Here is a 15,553-nt window from a genome sequence, read left to right as displayed (position 1 = left end):
ATGGTATTTTATATTTATTATGCACTTTGTTATTTATGTCTATAGACGATGGTTATCACTTTTCATCAGGTAGGTTTTAGCTTGTTTGTTATTCTAAGTAATACCTCTGTTTTAGTTAAGGCACTGAAGTTGAAAAAAATTGTTATTTAAAATATAAATTACTTTTGTAAAAATACATTCTGCTCAAGTTAGGTTATAAATTAAAATTTACCTCTTCTCTAATTCTTCCGCTAAATACAGTTACAGGTTCTCGTGACGGTCCAAACGCTAGGTCAGCTTCTGAAACTACTTCATATATGCCTGATACACCAACGTCAGCTGATCTTGCATCACGCACTGTTCTTCGCTTCCTCAATGACCTGGGACCAGCTACAGCGGGACCAGGGGGCTTAGCTGGCACCACTTCATCGCCTGATGGCTCAATTTTCACTTTAGAACCAAAATTGCGAGGACCTTGAGGGAAGCGTTCTCGTTCAAGTTCAGTGGGACGATCCTGCAAACAAATTGATTTAAAATAAGTAACACACATTTAAAACTATGTGAATTACGAGTATAGAAACATTATTATAATATAAATTAACATATACTATGTCTTGTTGAAGTTCAAAATATTCTTTAACTACTGCTTCCAAAAGTTGAAATATAATGTGTAAAAGTATCAAATAATTTTCGATAATGTCTACAAAGATGTAATGAAAATGTATATGTATATCTTTTTTTAATATTTCTTACTAAATTAATATTGCGATACGTATTAAAATTCTGTATCAGGCAAAAACAAGGGAAAGCTTGTTGTACTTACTGTGAATGGTCTAGCAAGAGCTTCAACGAGCTCATTAACAGCAGACATATGGTCTGACTCTGGTTCAACGACTGGAGCTGGCGGTCGGTGGGACAAAGGCGCTGGAGGTGGTACAGCATCGCCAGAGACCTCGTCACCAAAAGCTTCTTCTAGAGGCAGACGCTGATGATCCTCTAAGAGACTCGATTCGGCATCTTCAGCTGACGAATCACTGTAAATTAATTTTGATATTTTTTATTATTAAAAAAGTTAAAATCTTTTATTATGCTGTATTCACTCACTATTTGACCTTGCAATTTATCAAGGTACAATTAGTAGCTTTGAACAGTATTTTATGGTTCTTTGTAAATCTATGTTATGAATTTCAAAAATGAATAGTAATATGAGTAATGTCATAATAAATATAACTGACACCATTTATAATAACTATGAAATTATCTAATAAAATTTTACCCGATTATGTTTTCGTTTGATATTTTTATTAGAAAATAATTTTACTAATTTAAATAAATGTAACATACTTAATTTCGTTATGGTCCTGATGAGTCCTGTCGTCTTTTCTGTCCAGAGCTCCATGTCTTTGCTGTGTTACGCCAGCTAATTGACAATGGTCCAGGCATCCATGTCTGCAGATTTCCACCTTGCATCTAATATGGACGCTGAGAGCATCTGGGAACTTGAACGCGTGGAAGAATGCGTACGTTATGACTGTAGCCCTTTCATCGGCTGCTTTAGCTTTGAGGAACCTGGAAATTACCAAAGTTGTTTCTCTTATTAGTATAAACTAATGCAAGCAATGCAATACAAAAGACGCCTTTATTTTTAACGACTAGCCTTAATTTTAATTATCGAAACTAGTTTCGATATACTATTACAATATGTTTATAGCGAAAGTTTAAGTACCTTACTTTAAAAAGTACTTACCTTTACTTACCTTCAAAATTAAATATCTCAAAGTAAATAGTTTTGAAAATTGCTAGAAACAATTCCTACCTTCAAAGTGTTCTTAAAAAAGGATATTTTTTATAGTAATGATCAATAATAGCAAAGTTTATAAAACTAATAAATACCTTGATATCATTTTAGGCCGAAGAACACACCCGTATTCATCTGATAGCTGGATGATGTGCCCTGAACCATCTGAAGCAGCGCACGACTTCACTCGCATGTCAAATTCACCTGTAACGATAAAAAATTGTCCCTTTAAATATCTTCCAAGATTGTCTATTTTTTGTTTTTAAGGTGGCAACCGAACTGATACTGCATCTGATGAGAACTGCTACCGACGCTCATGAATCCTTGTAACATGGAAGGAAATTACTCTCTAACATAAATTAAATTAGTAACAAACAAAAAATACAATACATTAATGGATTTTTTATTTGTATCTACTATTACTGAAAATTAGCAGATTGTTTTAAGGCCACTTCAACTATTTATTTGTTTACATGATTATCAATTCTTTTAACAAACAGTAAACACGTTTTTGGAAAAGTCCATTTTACAACCTATATGAGTAAGGTAAAAAAAAACCAAAATTATATTTCATTCAATATTAAAATAATTTAATTAAACTATGTTCTAATATTTTTTTTTTTTGTATCCCATAAGCAGTTCAAGCATCTTTATAAAGTCTATAATTTATAACTATTATTATATGATTAATGACAACAAAATGTAATAGATAAAGGCAACAAAGCCTAACAGTAACAATTACTGTGACATTATGACTCATTATAAATACCTGTGGCTAATAATAATCAATATAAAAAAATTATGTAAGGCGTCGTAAAGTTCAAACGATTTCAAACCTTACAAAAATCATATTAAAAACTAATTTAGAACACGTTCTATGCTTACTAGTAACACATTAGTTGCAAAACAATGGATCCATTATCACAGTATATAATTACTGTTTTAAACTTTTTCTAAACATTTAAGTGAAAATTAAACAGTTCGCATGAACCACAGCCGTTTAACCTAAGTAAATAACTTCGAAGACGGAAACTCGTAAACAAATATTCCATTAAACAAAGTAAGCAAGAAGAAAGCTGTCGTAACACTAACGTGCGTGTACGCACTAACAGAAGATAAACTAAGTAACTATTCCTGGAGCCCTAAGATTTCGCTGCCAAGTCGAAACACCTACAATGACAAGATGTATTTATTTTTCATTCTTAGGAGAATTTTCAAATACATTTTCTTATTGAATGTCTTGATATATTACAACATAATTTCAATTTGATTTGACTTGAGTTTTGATAATCATTCAATATATACTTTATTGGTTACAACATTTAATTTTATAATTATACTATGTAACTATACATATAATATTATAAAGTTTGGGTTTTGATACATAAAACGCTGTAGAGCTTTTTTGCATCTTCGTTTACAGTAAAGCTGTTGTCTCCCATTTCTATCGGCATTTTCTTTAGACATTTGGAGATATAATTGAAAATTCCCAAAAAAAAAATGAGTTTCTAAATTTAGTAGTTTGAACACTAGGTTGTATTACTCAGTTATTTTACAATGGCTTATTTTTAGTATCATTTTAGTCAACACATACAAGTTTATTACAAATTCCTTTTAAATACGTAGTGAAATTCCACATATTTATTGTAATACTTGAGGTGTTGAACGAAATGGTTAAAAGATATCCTTTATGAAGCAATACATGCGCGCAAGCAATTTCGCGTTGATGTTTCCTAGAATCATAGCCAATTTACTCTCAGTGAATTTGTTCTAAAGGGAATATATTCTTCCTAGTTGTTTAGTAGTTTTAGACAGGGAGAGAATATGTTTAATTTGCACCATACGTATTTGTTTTACTTTTAGTGTCAACACGAGAAGCATAAAATATAGATTTTTTCTTTATACAAAACTTAGAATGGCAAACAAGCTGACGACCCACATGATGGAAAGTGGTAACCGTCGCCTATAGACACGAGCAGTACCATGGACATAACAGAGTATACTGTTTCGCCCTGGGGGGTCCATGCGTTGCCATTCCTGAGGACTCAGGTGTTATTCCTCTGTACCCTGTAAATTCACGCCATATCCCACCTTTCAAACCGAAACACAGCCATGCAAACACAACTGCTTCACGGTAGAAACACGAATGGGACAGAGGTACCCAAGCAATCGACTTTTGTACAAAGTCTCCCTCTCAATATTTCATGCTTCTATACTAAATATTTTGTGGTGTCTTTCTTCAGTAGCATAGTTTTCACGCCTATAAATATATTGTGAAATTTTTTATCCTCTATCATTACGTGGAATTTAATCATTAGGGTATTATTGAATTTATCGGGACGGATATTATATAAAATACTAGGAACTTGTTTTGGTTTTACACGGATGCAAATTGTTCTGTAAAATCATATTTAAATGACAATAAAACTGCCTCCATAATCACATCAATCAGCCGTTTACTGTCCACTAATGAACATAGGCCTCCCATAAAGGATAAATTTTGCCAGTAGTTGCCACGCTTGACAGGCGGGTTGGCAACTGCGAAGAACTCTTTGATTGATGAAGAAGAAAGGTAAGGTCTTAGTTTTAAGAAATGTTACATATAATGGGTACCATGTATTCACGGACCACAGTGTATTCAGTAATATTTATACTGCTATATATGCTATAAGTGACGATTATCAGGTGGATTGTTAGCTTTTTTGTCATTTCAATTCAAAAAATAAATTGCAATTTTCGTTCGTTTGTTTTTGATTTTCACGACAGCTGAATTGTGTTCTATCTATTTAGTAAATTTAATTTCAAATCTATTTAAATGGTTAATAGGTTTGAAATTAAATTAAACGGGATTTAAACTTTTGTTTTCACTTTGCCGTGTGGTCCCTTCCTTTCCCATAATTGTCTTAAGAGGCGAATAAGGGAACTTAATGGTCGACGAATGTGCAGCAGCATCTCTCTTAAAACATTACAATACGGTTGCCAATCCGCCTACCAAGTGTGGCAACAACTGGCAAAACGCCTCTTATAGGGTAGGCAATATTCAGCAGTGGTCAGTTAACGGATGATACAAACTTTCATATTTGTAATATAAATAGGGCCAATATTACCTAAAATCTTTTCATATACTAATTGCTTCTAAAGGAATACGATACAAAATTTATAACGTTTTTTTAAAAAGCCAATTAGATAACCTAAATTAGTAATGTGCGTTCGTGCACAAAACTTTAATTAACGCACGACTGATAATTCGTCAACCGCTAATATCTTTTAATGATTTTATCTTTTTTTAGGGTTTTAAACGACCTGATTAGCTTTTGCTATTAGTAGCGACTTTACTTTCCCAATTGTAGTCTTGCTTTCCCAATTACAGAATTGACTGCGTCTACGTCTCACAGTAGGCACCTACTCGTACCTACAAACCTACCTTACAGTTACCAACTGTTATTATTTAAAAAAGTATTACCATTATAAAAAACTACAAAAGTGTTCTCCTTTTATGTTTTTATTTTGTTAGGTATGATACGCGTTATTTTCACTAATCAATTTCAATTATTCCTTTTTTAATAGAAAAAATTACTTTTGTGACAGTTTAGTAGTATTATTATTGAGTATTGTAATTTTGTTAGCCGCGTGGCCCCAGCATAGTCTACCCCTTCTTTTCTACCCCTTCTTCTTAGAACTTAATAGTCACGGGATAGGCAGCAGCGTCTCTATTAAAATATCACTAAAACCTAACTGCGATTCCCAACCCGCTAAACGTGGGGGGAAGGGATTGTTATTAATAAGGTCTAATGAACCCATTGCTAGTAATATACCCTATCAGGTCGACCTCCACGCGGTTCTCACTGGAAACCATCGTGGTTAATTCTAGTGGAATTCGTCACAATGGGTTAACTGACCTGCTTTCATCCTCATCTATCATCACTTACTGGTGCCCTGCCAGTGTATACCGATAGCGCAGGTGGGGTTACCATTCCATTATAACCCATTAAAAAAAAAACACGCTAAGCGTGGCAACTACTGGCAAAACCCCCCAAGGTGGAAACCGATGTTCAGTGGACAGTTAACGGCTGATATGATGAAGATTAATGTTATTTTATTAAAGTGTAAATCTTAACCGACTGCAGAAAAAAGCTTTGAAAGTAGTAATCCTTTAATGGATATTTATAGTAGAGAATATAATTATGGAATATGACATCATTTCGCGTATTCGTATGCAGCTCCTGTACTATAATAATAGTCAAATCTAACGTAGTAGGAAATATGCGTATAGATTGAATCTCTATATAATATTGAATCAGAATATTAAGATTATGCTAAAGTTCTTACTTTGTAATTTAAAATATCTAGTACAATTATAATATTGCAGTTAAGAACCCATATCGATTCATTATTTGATGTACAAACAGTGAAATTGTTACTGGCGAACTCGATACAAGTCTCATCTGTAAATTAATTGATTCATTGAATTTTAAATGTACAACGCTATCGGTGTCAAACGGCATACTAGTCTTTGACAGGGTTGCCAATTGTAACATCGAAAACTACTAAAATCCCAGATTTTTATTCTTTTATAATTATTATTTAAATTTATAACACAATGTGATTTCATTCACCTAGTAAATAATTACACATAAAATATTTTTTATATGTAAAAAAAAACTATTCAAAGTTTAAAAAATGCAATGCTCTCTAAACACTGTGCAATGTGTGCTAAATCCGAAGAACTCGGAAAGGATGGCAACCCTAGTCCTTGGTCGCCCTAGCAACGGCCGCTTGGCCCGTTAAGCAAACCCATTCGTATTTGTTCAGTTTACTTTTTACTATTCTTTGTACCGTTACAGCATATGTTTGCACGCCATTATTACCCGTTCACGTTAAAACGGAAATTTGAAGGGTTTTATGACTGTTTTACTATGTATTTTATTAACTGTAGTACGACATTTATGTCTTATTTAAATAGTTAACATTTAAAAAGAATGTAAATATATCGCACGTCAACAACAGAATAATCTATGAAAGCTATTAGGTATATTTTTTTTAGTTACTAACTTTGGTTATTTTGAAATGCTTATTAAAAAATAAACTTTTGGTTAACGAATAAAACAATCTGCAAGAGAAGTTAGTACATAAGAGCATAACAATCATATAAGGCAAAATGTATTAAAATCTACATTATTTTAAATTACTTTACTTTAACTTTAATTGAATTATCAGAGATATTGTTCAAAAGTGCAAAGTACCCTCTGTCCTATTCGTGATTCTGCCATAAATTGCTTACGAATGCCTGGCTGTGTTTCAGTATAGAAGGTGGGATATGATAGTGAAATTATAAAGTACAGAGACGCTGCACCTTAATCTTTAAGAACTGCAACGCATTGGCATCCCAATATATTTTATATTGTCCATGGTACTGCTCATGTAATCATTTTCCATTAAGTGTTCCGTCAGCATGTTTGATATTCTAATTAAAAAAAAAAAAAAAAACAAAAATATTAATGTAGGCAACTATCCGTTTAGATATTCTAAATAATCGAAAAGTTGCGACGAATATAGCAACATATTTTAACATTCAATATTTCAAGTCGTGACCGTATCTTGAATAGTGACGTTTCGAAAGTTTATTTATAGAAGTTTTAGCCTTTAAAAAACTAAGTCTAGATTAGACGGTTGTTAGTTCATGATCATCAGTTTTCGTCGCTAAAACGAGTCAAGAGGACCAAGCCAGTATCCAGCGAGAATAGTTCTTCATGTGGGACTAGTTTTTTTCTGTCTAACCTTTCGTTTATCACAGCACTTACAGCTCAGTAATTCAGTAAGCATCTTCCAAATAATTAATATGGTTACTATGATATTTGGAATAATTTTAAATATTTATTTATCTAAACTTATATTTGTCTTTGTCTTAGGAAGATCCAAAGTAGTAGAATCCCGCAAAATTCAAATTGATGATATAACTTTAAATAGTGCATTATATAAAGGAAATACATTTACATTATTTGTTACTTATGATGGAAAATAAATAAGAATACAATATAAAAAAAGAGGTTTCTGAAAATTTGTTTACCCCAATAAATACTCAACATAAAACAAATCCATAGTAAATATCGATGAGTCATTTAAAACGGCACTACGATCTATTAAAAAAAACAATTCAATAAAACGTATTGAAACATTTGGTTCTCACATTAACGATCTTGATTCGAGCCCAAACAAACATACGCAGTTAAACCGCTATCGTTATGGGCGGCACCGTTACTGAACAGACAGACAGACTAACCTCAGTAATTCACTCAGCACGTGGGAGACGTTAATGGTCAGTTTCCAGTTTCCGTTGGAAGCTTGTTTTAGATCATTCTTGAAACCGCTTATGGACATTTAATATTCAAATTATGTTACAGATTAAATTACTACTTAAGTTAAAATGTTTAATGTAGAGACTCAGTAAACCTAATTTAAGGATGCCCAATAAATCTTCATCATCATCAAATCAGTCGTCTGTCTGTCCACTTCTCCACTTATTGTAGGGTTTTGCCAGTAGTTGCCATATTTGACAAGCAGGTGGCGACCGCAGTTAGGCTTTGGTGATGTTTTCAGAGAGACGCTGCTGCCTTCGACCATCCTTTTGCTGCCTCTTACAACGCCCACGGGAAAGGAAGTAGTGGTCCATTCTACGCCGAGGTCACACAACAATGTGACCATGCCTACACCAAACTTGTCTAGTGCCGATTCCAGGACCTGATTAGAGCTTTTAACTATGTGAAAAGACATGTTTGAGAATCACAGATTTTGCTGACATACATCTATTTAATGGTCGAGGGAATGAGCAGCAGCGTCCCTCTTAAAATATCACAAAAAGCCTAACCTGCCTGCCAAGCGTTACAACTGCTGACAAAACCCCTCAAGGGAGAGGTTTGTGTTTAATATTGGACAGTTGATAGGTGATATGATAATGATGATATACATCAATGTTCCTGAATCCTGTTCTCAAAACCTTGGATTCATTGGACCCCTGAATTTTACCCTCTTGTCCATTAAAACCGTACGAAACTTCCGAAAAGAGATTATCAATTCCTCTGTACAATTTTTGTGGCTATGTTATGAGATTAAGTCGCCGATTCTAAATCGATTTTGATAATTATCGTTTTATAATCGATAAAGTTTACTTCCATGTTTGTTCCATGTTAATTTTATGACGACTGAACCGCAGTATGTTTTTTTTGGTCGAGCAAAGAATTACTTGTTACAGATTAAAATTCAATTGTATTAATAAATACTAATTTTACTAATACTATACTTCTACGAACAAATTGCTATCTAATGATTTTTATATGAATTGCGTATTTGCTTAGTTTTATTACTATTGTATATAAGCTTAACCTTAGATTATGCACTGTATCATGGGTGTATAATAAAATATGCTATAGGCGACCCAGTATGCACAACAATATAACAACATGCTAGACTGGTACATAGCTGTCTAGCAAGTTGATAAATATAAAATTAAGCAATTTTGTTATATATAAATTAAATAAATAATTGTGTCTACAAAATATCTCGTCGTTCATTAGTATTTTTTTTTTATTTTGTCGTAATTACATTTGATATTTCTTTTTCGCAGAGTAATGTACTTGTATTGCAGGGAGTTATGCAGGTGGTTCAGGACCGTTCTTTATGGTAATCTATGGGGAAGGCTTATGTCCAGTAGTGGACTAATAATGGCTGAAATGATGATGATAAATATATCTGTATGTACGTGTATAGTACATAGATTTATTTTTGGTACATTTGTTATGCCCACTAACTTATTTAAATTTATTTTCTACTAGCACTTGCCCGTGAATTCCTCCGCGTGATACCTTGATTGCTCAAACTAAAAAGTAACCTATACTTTCTTCTTTGAAAATAAACAGTATTAATGCAATATACAATACAAAAATGAAAAATAAACTACTAACAGTAAAAACCATGTATCGATATGTATACTGACCCTATGAATAACCAGTACATAGATCAAACAATTAATTGAAAGTGATTCGAAAAAAATAACCATTCATAATCGGCCCACAAATTGTGTGAGAACAAAATAAAACTAACAACTTTGAAGTTTATTACTTAAAAATACGAATGAATTTAGATTGACAAAATTTTATTAAGTACGGGAATGCTGTTGTGTCGATGTTTATATACCTATTATAGATTTCTTAATTTATACACATACCGCGTTACTCGTTAGCTAGTGCATAGTACATCATAAAGTGATACAATAAGCTACTAATATATATAATAAAATTAGAACTAAACGATGTCTGTACATGGAAGAGATTTGAGAAACATTAATATAATGGGTCTTAATTAATATTTTTTTGTAATTTTGTCTGTCTGCCTGTATGTTTGTTTCAATATTACGCAAAAACTACTACACTAATTTAAATGTAGTTTTCACAGTAGTATTTTTAAAGATGTAACTTAAAATTTGTAGGTTTTATCTTGATACACCATTCAAAAATAGTACATTTAATTGTTTTTTTTACTTTTGAAATCCGCATGAAATAGCAAGCATACAGCTAGTTCGAAATAACAAAAATTGTGGTTTCAATCATCGTAAAGTTAACCAATGAACTATTAGATGTCTCATGTACAAATTCGATTGAAAATATTTAAATTAGAAAGTCGAAACGGTAACAATTAAATTTTACTTCCTGACAAGCAGTATTTTACTTCTAAAAGAAATACAGCAACTTCTATTTCACCAACACACAAATAAACGCTGTTGAGCGCAAAAAAAAAAACAAAATCAATTCAGAATTAGTAAAAAATACAGATGTATTGAATAGATTCGAGCCACTTGAAAATAGAAATCTTTCAATTTATAATTATTTCAATGAATACCATACAACTGCTTGACTATTAAAGGAATCTTTTGATCGCAATCAAGCTCAATTATGTACATCTATGTTATAACCAAGAATATTCAAATTCGAGAAAATATAGAAAATTTTAGATATTAAACTAGACCGGTCGAGAATCGAACTCAGGACCTCATTCACGCAAGCAACACGTCTTTAAACGTGAGAACTAAAAATCTGAATAAAAACTATAGTCATCTTGATAATCCATTAGTTGTCTCATGACCTTATTATTCGACTACGCAAATGACTGTTTGTCATGTTAGAAATATCGCCTGGGAAATGTACAAATCGATGGCCGAATATTTACACTAAAGATTACAATGACAAGAATTATTTTATAGATATGGCAAACATCGCCTACGGGTGCTGAATCATCATTTATCGTTGATGACAATGACAATTTATTATCCGACTACTGAAGAATGGAGTTATGTTCTTTAGATGTGTGCGTATGTGTGTATGTATTTCTTTTTTATTGTAGGATAATGGAATGGTAACCCCGCCTGTGCTAATAATATATGCTGGCAGGACACCAATGAAGGATGATAAGTGAAAATGAAAAGGCAGGTCTAATTGACCTGCCTTGTCTATCGTGATGAGTACACCACGATAGTTTCCGGGGAGACCACAAGGAGATCGACCTGATAGGGTATATTGTTAGCAATAAGACTGGTAGTTTGCATTACTAATAATCCCTTCCCCCAAATTGTATGTATTTAAGTAAATCCGAATCTATGGGGCAATTTATAATGGCGAATTTTCATTAATGGTGTATTGTCATTAGAGTAAATAATCTGGTTCTTATGATATAATCATATTCGTTTTAAGACTAACACAGGCACAGATTGCACGACATAATAATAAATAAATATGGCTGACTTAATCTTGGAATGTTTAAGTAACTTTATTATGCCCCCTTTTTATTACAGTAATTTGCCAATACATTCAATTTAAACAAAAGGTATAAACGAGTCTTTCTGTTTCAAAATTTTTAATCAAATTTTCAAGCACTATCTGGCATGCGATGGTATGAGTAATTTCGATGACAATGAAACACTATGAGATTATATACCTATATATATGATTACTACATATGATGATACACTACTACAGTGTATTGTATAATCCTAAATTTAACACGTGAGTGGTAGAACAATAAACAATATCACGTAAACTGTATAAATTTGAACTGACAAATAAAAATGTGTCAAAGAATATATCAAAAATAATATAAAGCAGAATAATATAAATATAAATAAATATAATAAGACCATCTGGCCAAGCTGTTAGTAACACAACGGTTAAAAAAAGTCCAGCCTATATATAAATTACTCCATCATGTAGTGTTTTCAAATATTTTAAATGCATCATTAAACGCGATGTAAACAAAATACGTCTACATCAATTCGTTACTACATAAAATGATAAAAATCATTGCTAAATATCCTAATTTGTTGTCGTAAACCATAGACTATAAAAATATTTGACACGTTGCTTAAGCCTAACCGCATAACCACTGGTAAAAAAAAGACTGTAACTTTTATAACAAGCGGGTTCTGTCTATATAATATAAAAAGTATAAGTTATAAAATATAGATTTGTGGCCATTAACAATAATTAACTATTGAGCCAGACTTCGTTATTATAAACTTTTTTTAATTGGGTATAAAGAACTTTATTTCAAATACAAATAACATTGCATTGTTCTCTTTATAATAAGTACTTATTAATATACTTAGTAAATCTTGATGTTTATTTCTGCTAGGAGACATGTTATTTTTCACACATGCTTTTAACTTATTTTTAAACTATTTATAGACGTGGAATCTTTTAATAATTCCTTATAGAATACCGGATACCGTGATATGAAGAACTGCATGTGGACAAATTCTATGTTTGAAATTTCATCAAAATATATTCAGCAATTTATGTGTGACTTTTTCTATAATGAAGGAAGCAAAGGAGGATGCAATTCAAATGAAGTAAATGACTATCGCTGTCTATGAGCATCCATAATACCGGAAGAATTGCGCATTTACTACCGGCTTTTTAAAAAAGGAATACGCTCTTATAACTCTACGTTAGTTAGATATGTAGTTTAATAGGGTTTTTGTTTTTCCTTATCTTGCTCTACTGTCATAAGCATCGTATAATACAAGTATTAGACGTTTTTTATAATCTCAGAGAGACCTTAAAAATAATGAGACAAAATTCCAAGAGAACATCTTTGAAATGACTGCAATAAAATGTGACGTAATACTGTAATTCGACTATATTTTGCCCCACCACGTGTTAAAGAATACAATGGGCAATTTAACATGAATTCAGTTTGAATGTGTGTAATTATTAATAACTGGACACACCATAATTATCGTAGGTAAGTACGTTGTACAATCACCAAAAATGATGGTACAGTTTCTATTACGCATACAAATGTCATTTTTTTCTTTTCCGTCTTTTAATATTCTTTAGCCGTAATAATATCCGCCGTGTGGTCCCGGCGTAGAATGGGCTACCACCCTTTTCTTTCTTATTGGTGCCGTAAAAATAGATAAAAAAAACCTAATGGTCGAGTGATGGGCAGCAGCGCCCCTCTTAAAACATCACCAAAAATCTAACTACGGTGCCAACGAGCCTGCCAAGTGTGGTAACTATTGGCAAAACCCCCCATATGGGAGAGGTTTATATTTAGCAGTGGACAGTTAGCGGCTGATATGATGGTATTAAATAATCTTTAGCCTATTTGTTACGCGATATCTTAAATTTTCAGAGGGAGATTTTGTACAAAAGTCGATTGGTTGGGTACCTCTGTTCCATTCGTGTTTCAACCGTGAAGCAGTTGTGTTTGCATGGCTATGTTTCGGTTTGAAGAGTGAGATACGGCAGTGAATTTACAGGGTACAGAGGAATAACACCTAAATTAAAATTGAAATTGACAGCGGCTGGCCATTGAAAAGGGCGGCAAATATTATTTTTGCCTGGAGCGGCAATTACGACGGCGATCGGTTTATACTAATTAACTATACTTACATTTATCTAATTAACTATAAATCTTGACTATTATTATCTTTGTATGTTGGTATTGATAAATCTTATTTATAGAAAATATTTTATTAATGTTTAGAGATATCCATACATAAGGTTCCATTCACAATCAATGCTTATTTATCTGCCAAACATGCCTATTACTTAAAAGATAAACTTTCAAATGAGAGGCGATTACTAACGCTTTATTGTATTAAATAGTGGCTCCGTATCTTCAATAGGCCTTTGGATTATAGTAAATTGCTATGTTCGTAGTAGAATCGGTTTCTTAGTATAAATAGATGATCATTTAATTCTCATAACTGTATTTAACCTACATGTATGGGTACTTTATACTTTAGCTTTACATTTTTTTTAATAGCACGAAGGTGGTAAATAAGTATACCGTCTGATGGTAAACGCTTACCATTTGATGGGTGTGTTAGGTGTATGATGTGCGCATTGTTGACCCTGAAGAAACCTTAATATATTCTTTCTGAAAAACTCCATAGACTCTAGGGAAAACCTCGGCAGAGAGCTTATTCTACAGTCTGAGCGTTCGCGGGAAGAAAATCCTTTGAAACCAATTATTACAATTTTTTAATATACACATATAGATAAAAAAAAGTCAAGTTTCTCAACTTTGAAAGGCACGTTTCGCTTACTGGCTTTCGACATCATGTTATAGCGTTCTCGCCTATTTTATATATAGCAACTCAATCAGAGATTTAGAAGTGACTGATAAACAGACAGACATAGAAATAAATGCAGTTAGTTAAATAATATTCGCCTAAATTCATGCTAAGTCCCATTCGAAGTAGATAGAGAGAATGGAATACCTCTGGCTTTCTTTTTACATATCTATATATTTTGCTTCATCCACTTTTATAACTCGTCTTGTACATACGCGCTAATTCCGGAAACTTGAATATGATGATGATGATCATGTGATGATGATGATTATGTGATGATGATGGATTAGTCTATTTAAATAGAAGTTTATGAAAAGATGTCCAAGTTTATTGAAATTATCACTGAAAGAATAGCTAAATGTAATTAATAATTTGGAATATTCAATCAATAATGGAATTTATATTTGTACTTTTATTGAACATCATACCATATGATGAATAGCATATCTTATGATGATGGGGTTACTTTTGTAATAAACTCCAATAGATCGATATTGGAATTGAGACGTTTCGCACTGTCGATTTGAAATACTAGCGGTATAATGGTTCTATAACGATCTAATAGATGCATATTATTGAACTTGCCAATGAAAACTATTGCAAACCGATCCCAATTCTAACGTAATTCCTTATCGTTATTTCATGAGTACAGTACAAAATTATCATTATCATAGTAGACTGGACTGATATCAATATTAGATTCAAGAGTTGACCTGTTGGCCAATTGTTCATTTATTTATATTTTCATTAACGTTTACCAGAGGGAGACTTTGCACAAAAGTCGTTTGCTTGGGCATCTCTGTCTATTTGTGTTTCTACCGTGAAGCAGTTGTGTTTGCATGGCTGTGTTTCGGTTTGAAGGATGGGATATGGCATGAATTTACAGGGTACAGAGGAATAACATCTGAGTCCTCAGAAATGGCAACGCATGGGGGGGGGGTATCATGGGCAAAACAGTATACTCTGTTATGTCCATGGTACTGCTCTTGTCTACAGGCGACGGTTACCACTTTCCATCAGGTGAGCCGTCAGCTTGTTTGCCATTCTAAGTTGCATATAAAAACTTCTTCTGAAACAAACTATAGGCCTGTTTAGGTACTTACATCCATCTATTTATCCACTTTCGCTTTGTATGTTTCGTCATCCTT

At 32.6% G+C, this 15,553-nt stretch overlaps 1 protein-coding gene across 1 annotated transcript in view; it reads right to left on the bottom strand.

Annotated features, from left to right (window-relative positions):
* LOC113518946 (cuticlin-1) overlaps nucleotides 1–15,553 on the bottom strand; it is a 140,395-nt gene that overhangs the window by 4,115 nt on the left and 120,727 nt on the right. The window contains exons 8-11 of the mRNA XM_026903982.3: nucleotides 1,873–1,981; nucleotides 1,324–1,548; nucleotides 803–1,013; nucleotides 212–493 (exon numbers count right to left, since the gene is read on the bottom strand). Of these exons, the coding sequence (XP_026759783.1) occupies nucleotides 212–493; nucleotides 803–1,013; nucleotides 1,324–1,548; nucleotides 1,873–1,981 (827 nt within the window). The remainder of the gene's footprint in view (nucleotides 1–211; nucleotides 494–802; nucleotides 1,014–1,323; nucleotides 1,549–1,872; nucleotides 1,982–15,553) is intronic.

The sequence above is a fragment of the Galleria mellonella genome, unplaced genomic scaffold, assembly GCF_026898425.1.
Source record: "Galleria mellonella isolate WM207_F2 unplaced genomic scaffold, CSIRO_AGI_GalMel_v1 utg44, whole genome shotgun sequence".
Classification (NCBI taxonomy): Eukaryota; Metazoa; Arthropoda; class Insecta; order Lepidoptera; family Pyralidae; genus Galleria; species Galleria mellonella.
The sequence above is the reverse complement of the archived record's forward strand: the minus strand, read 5'-3'. Positions and strand labels throughout refer to the sequence as shown.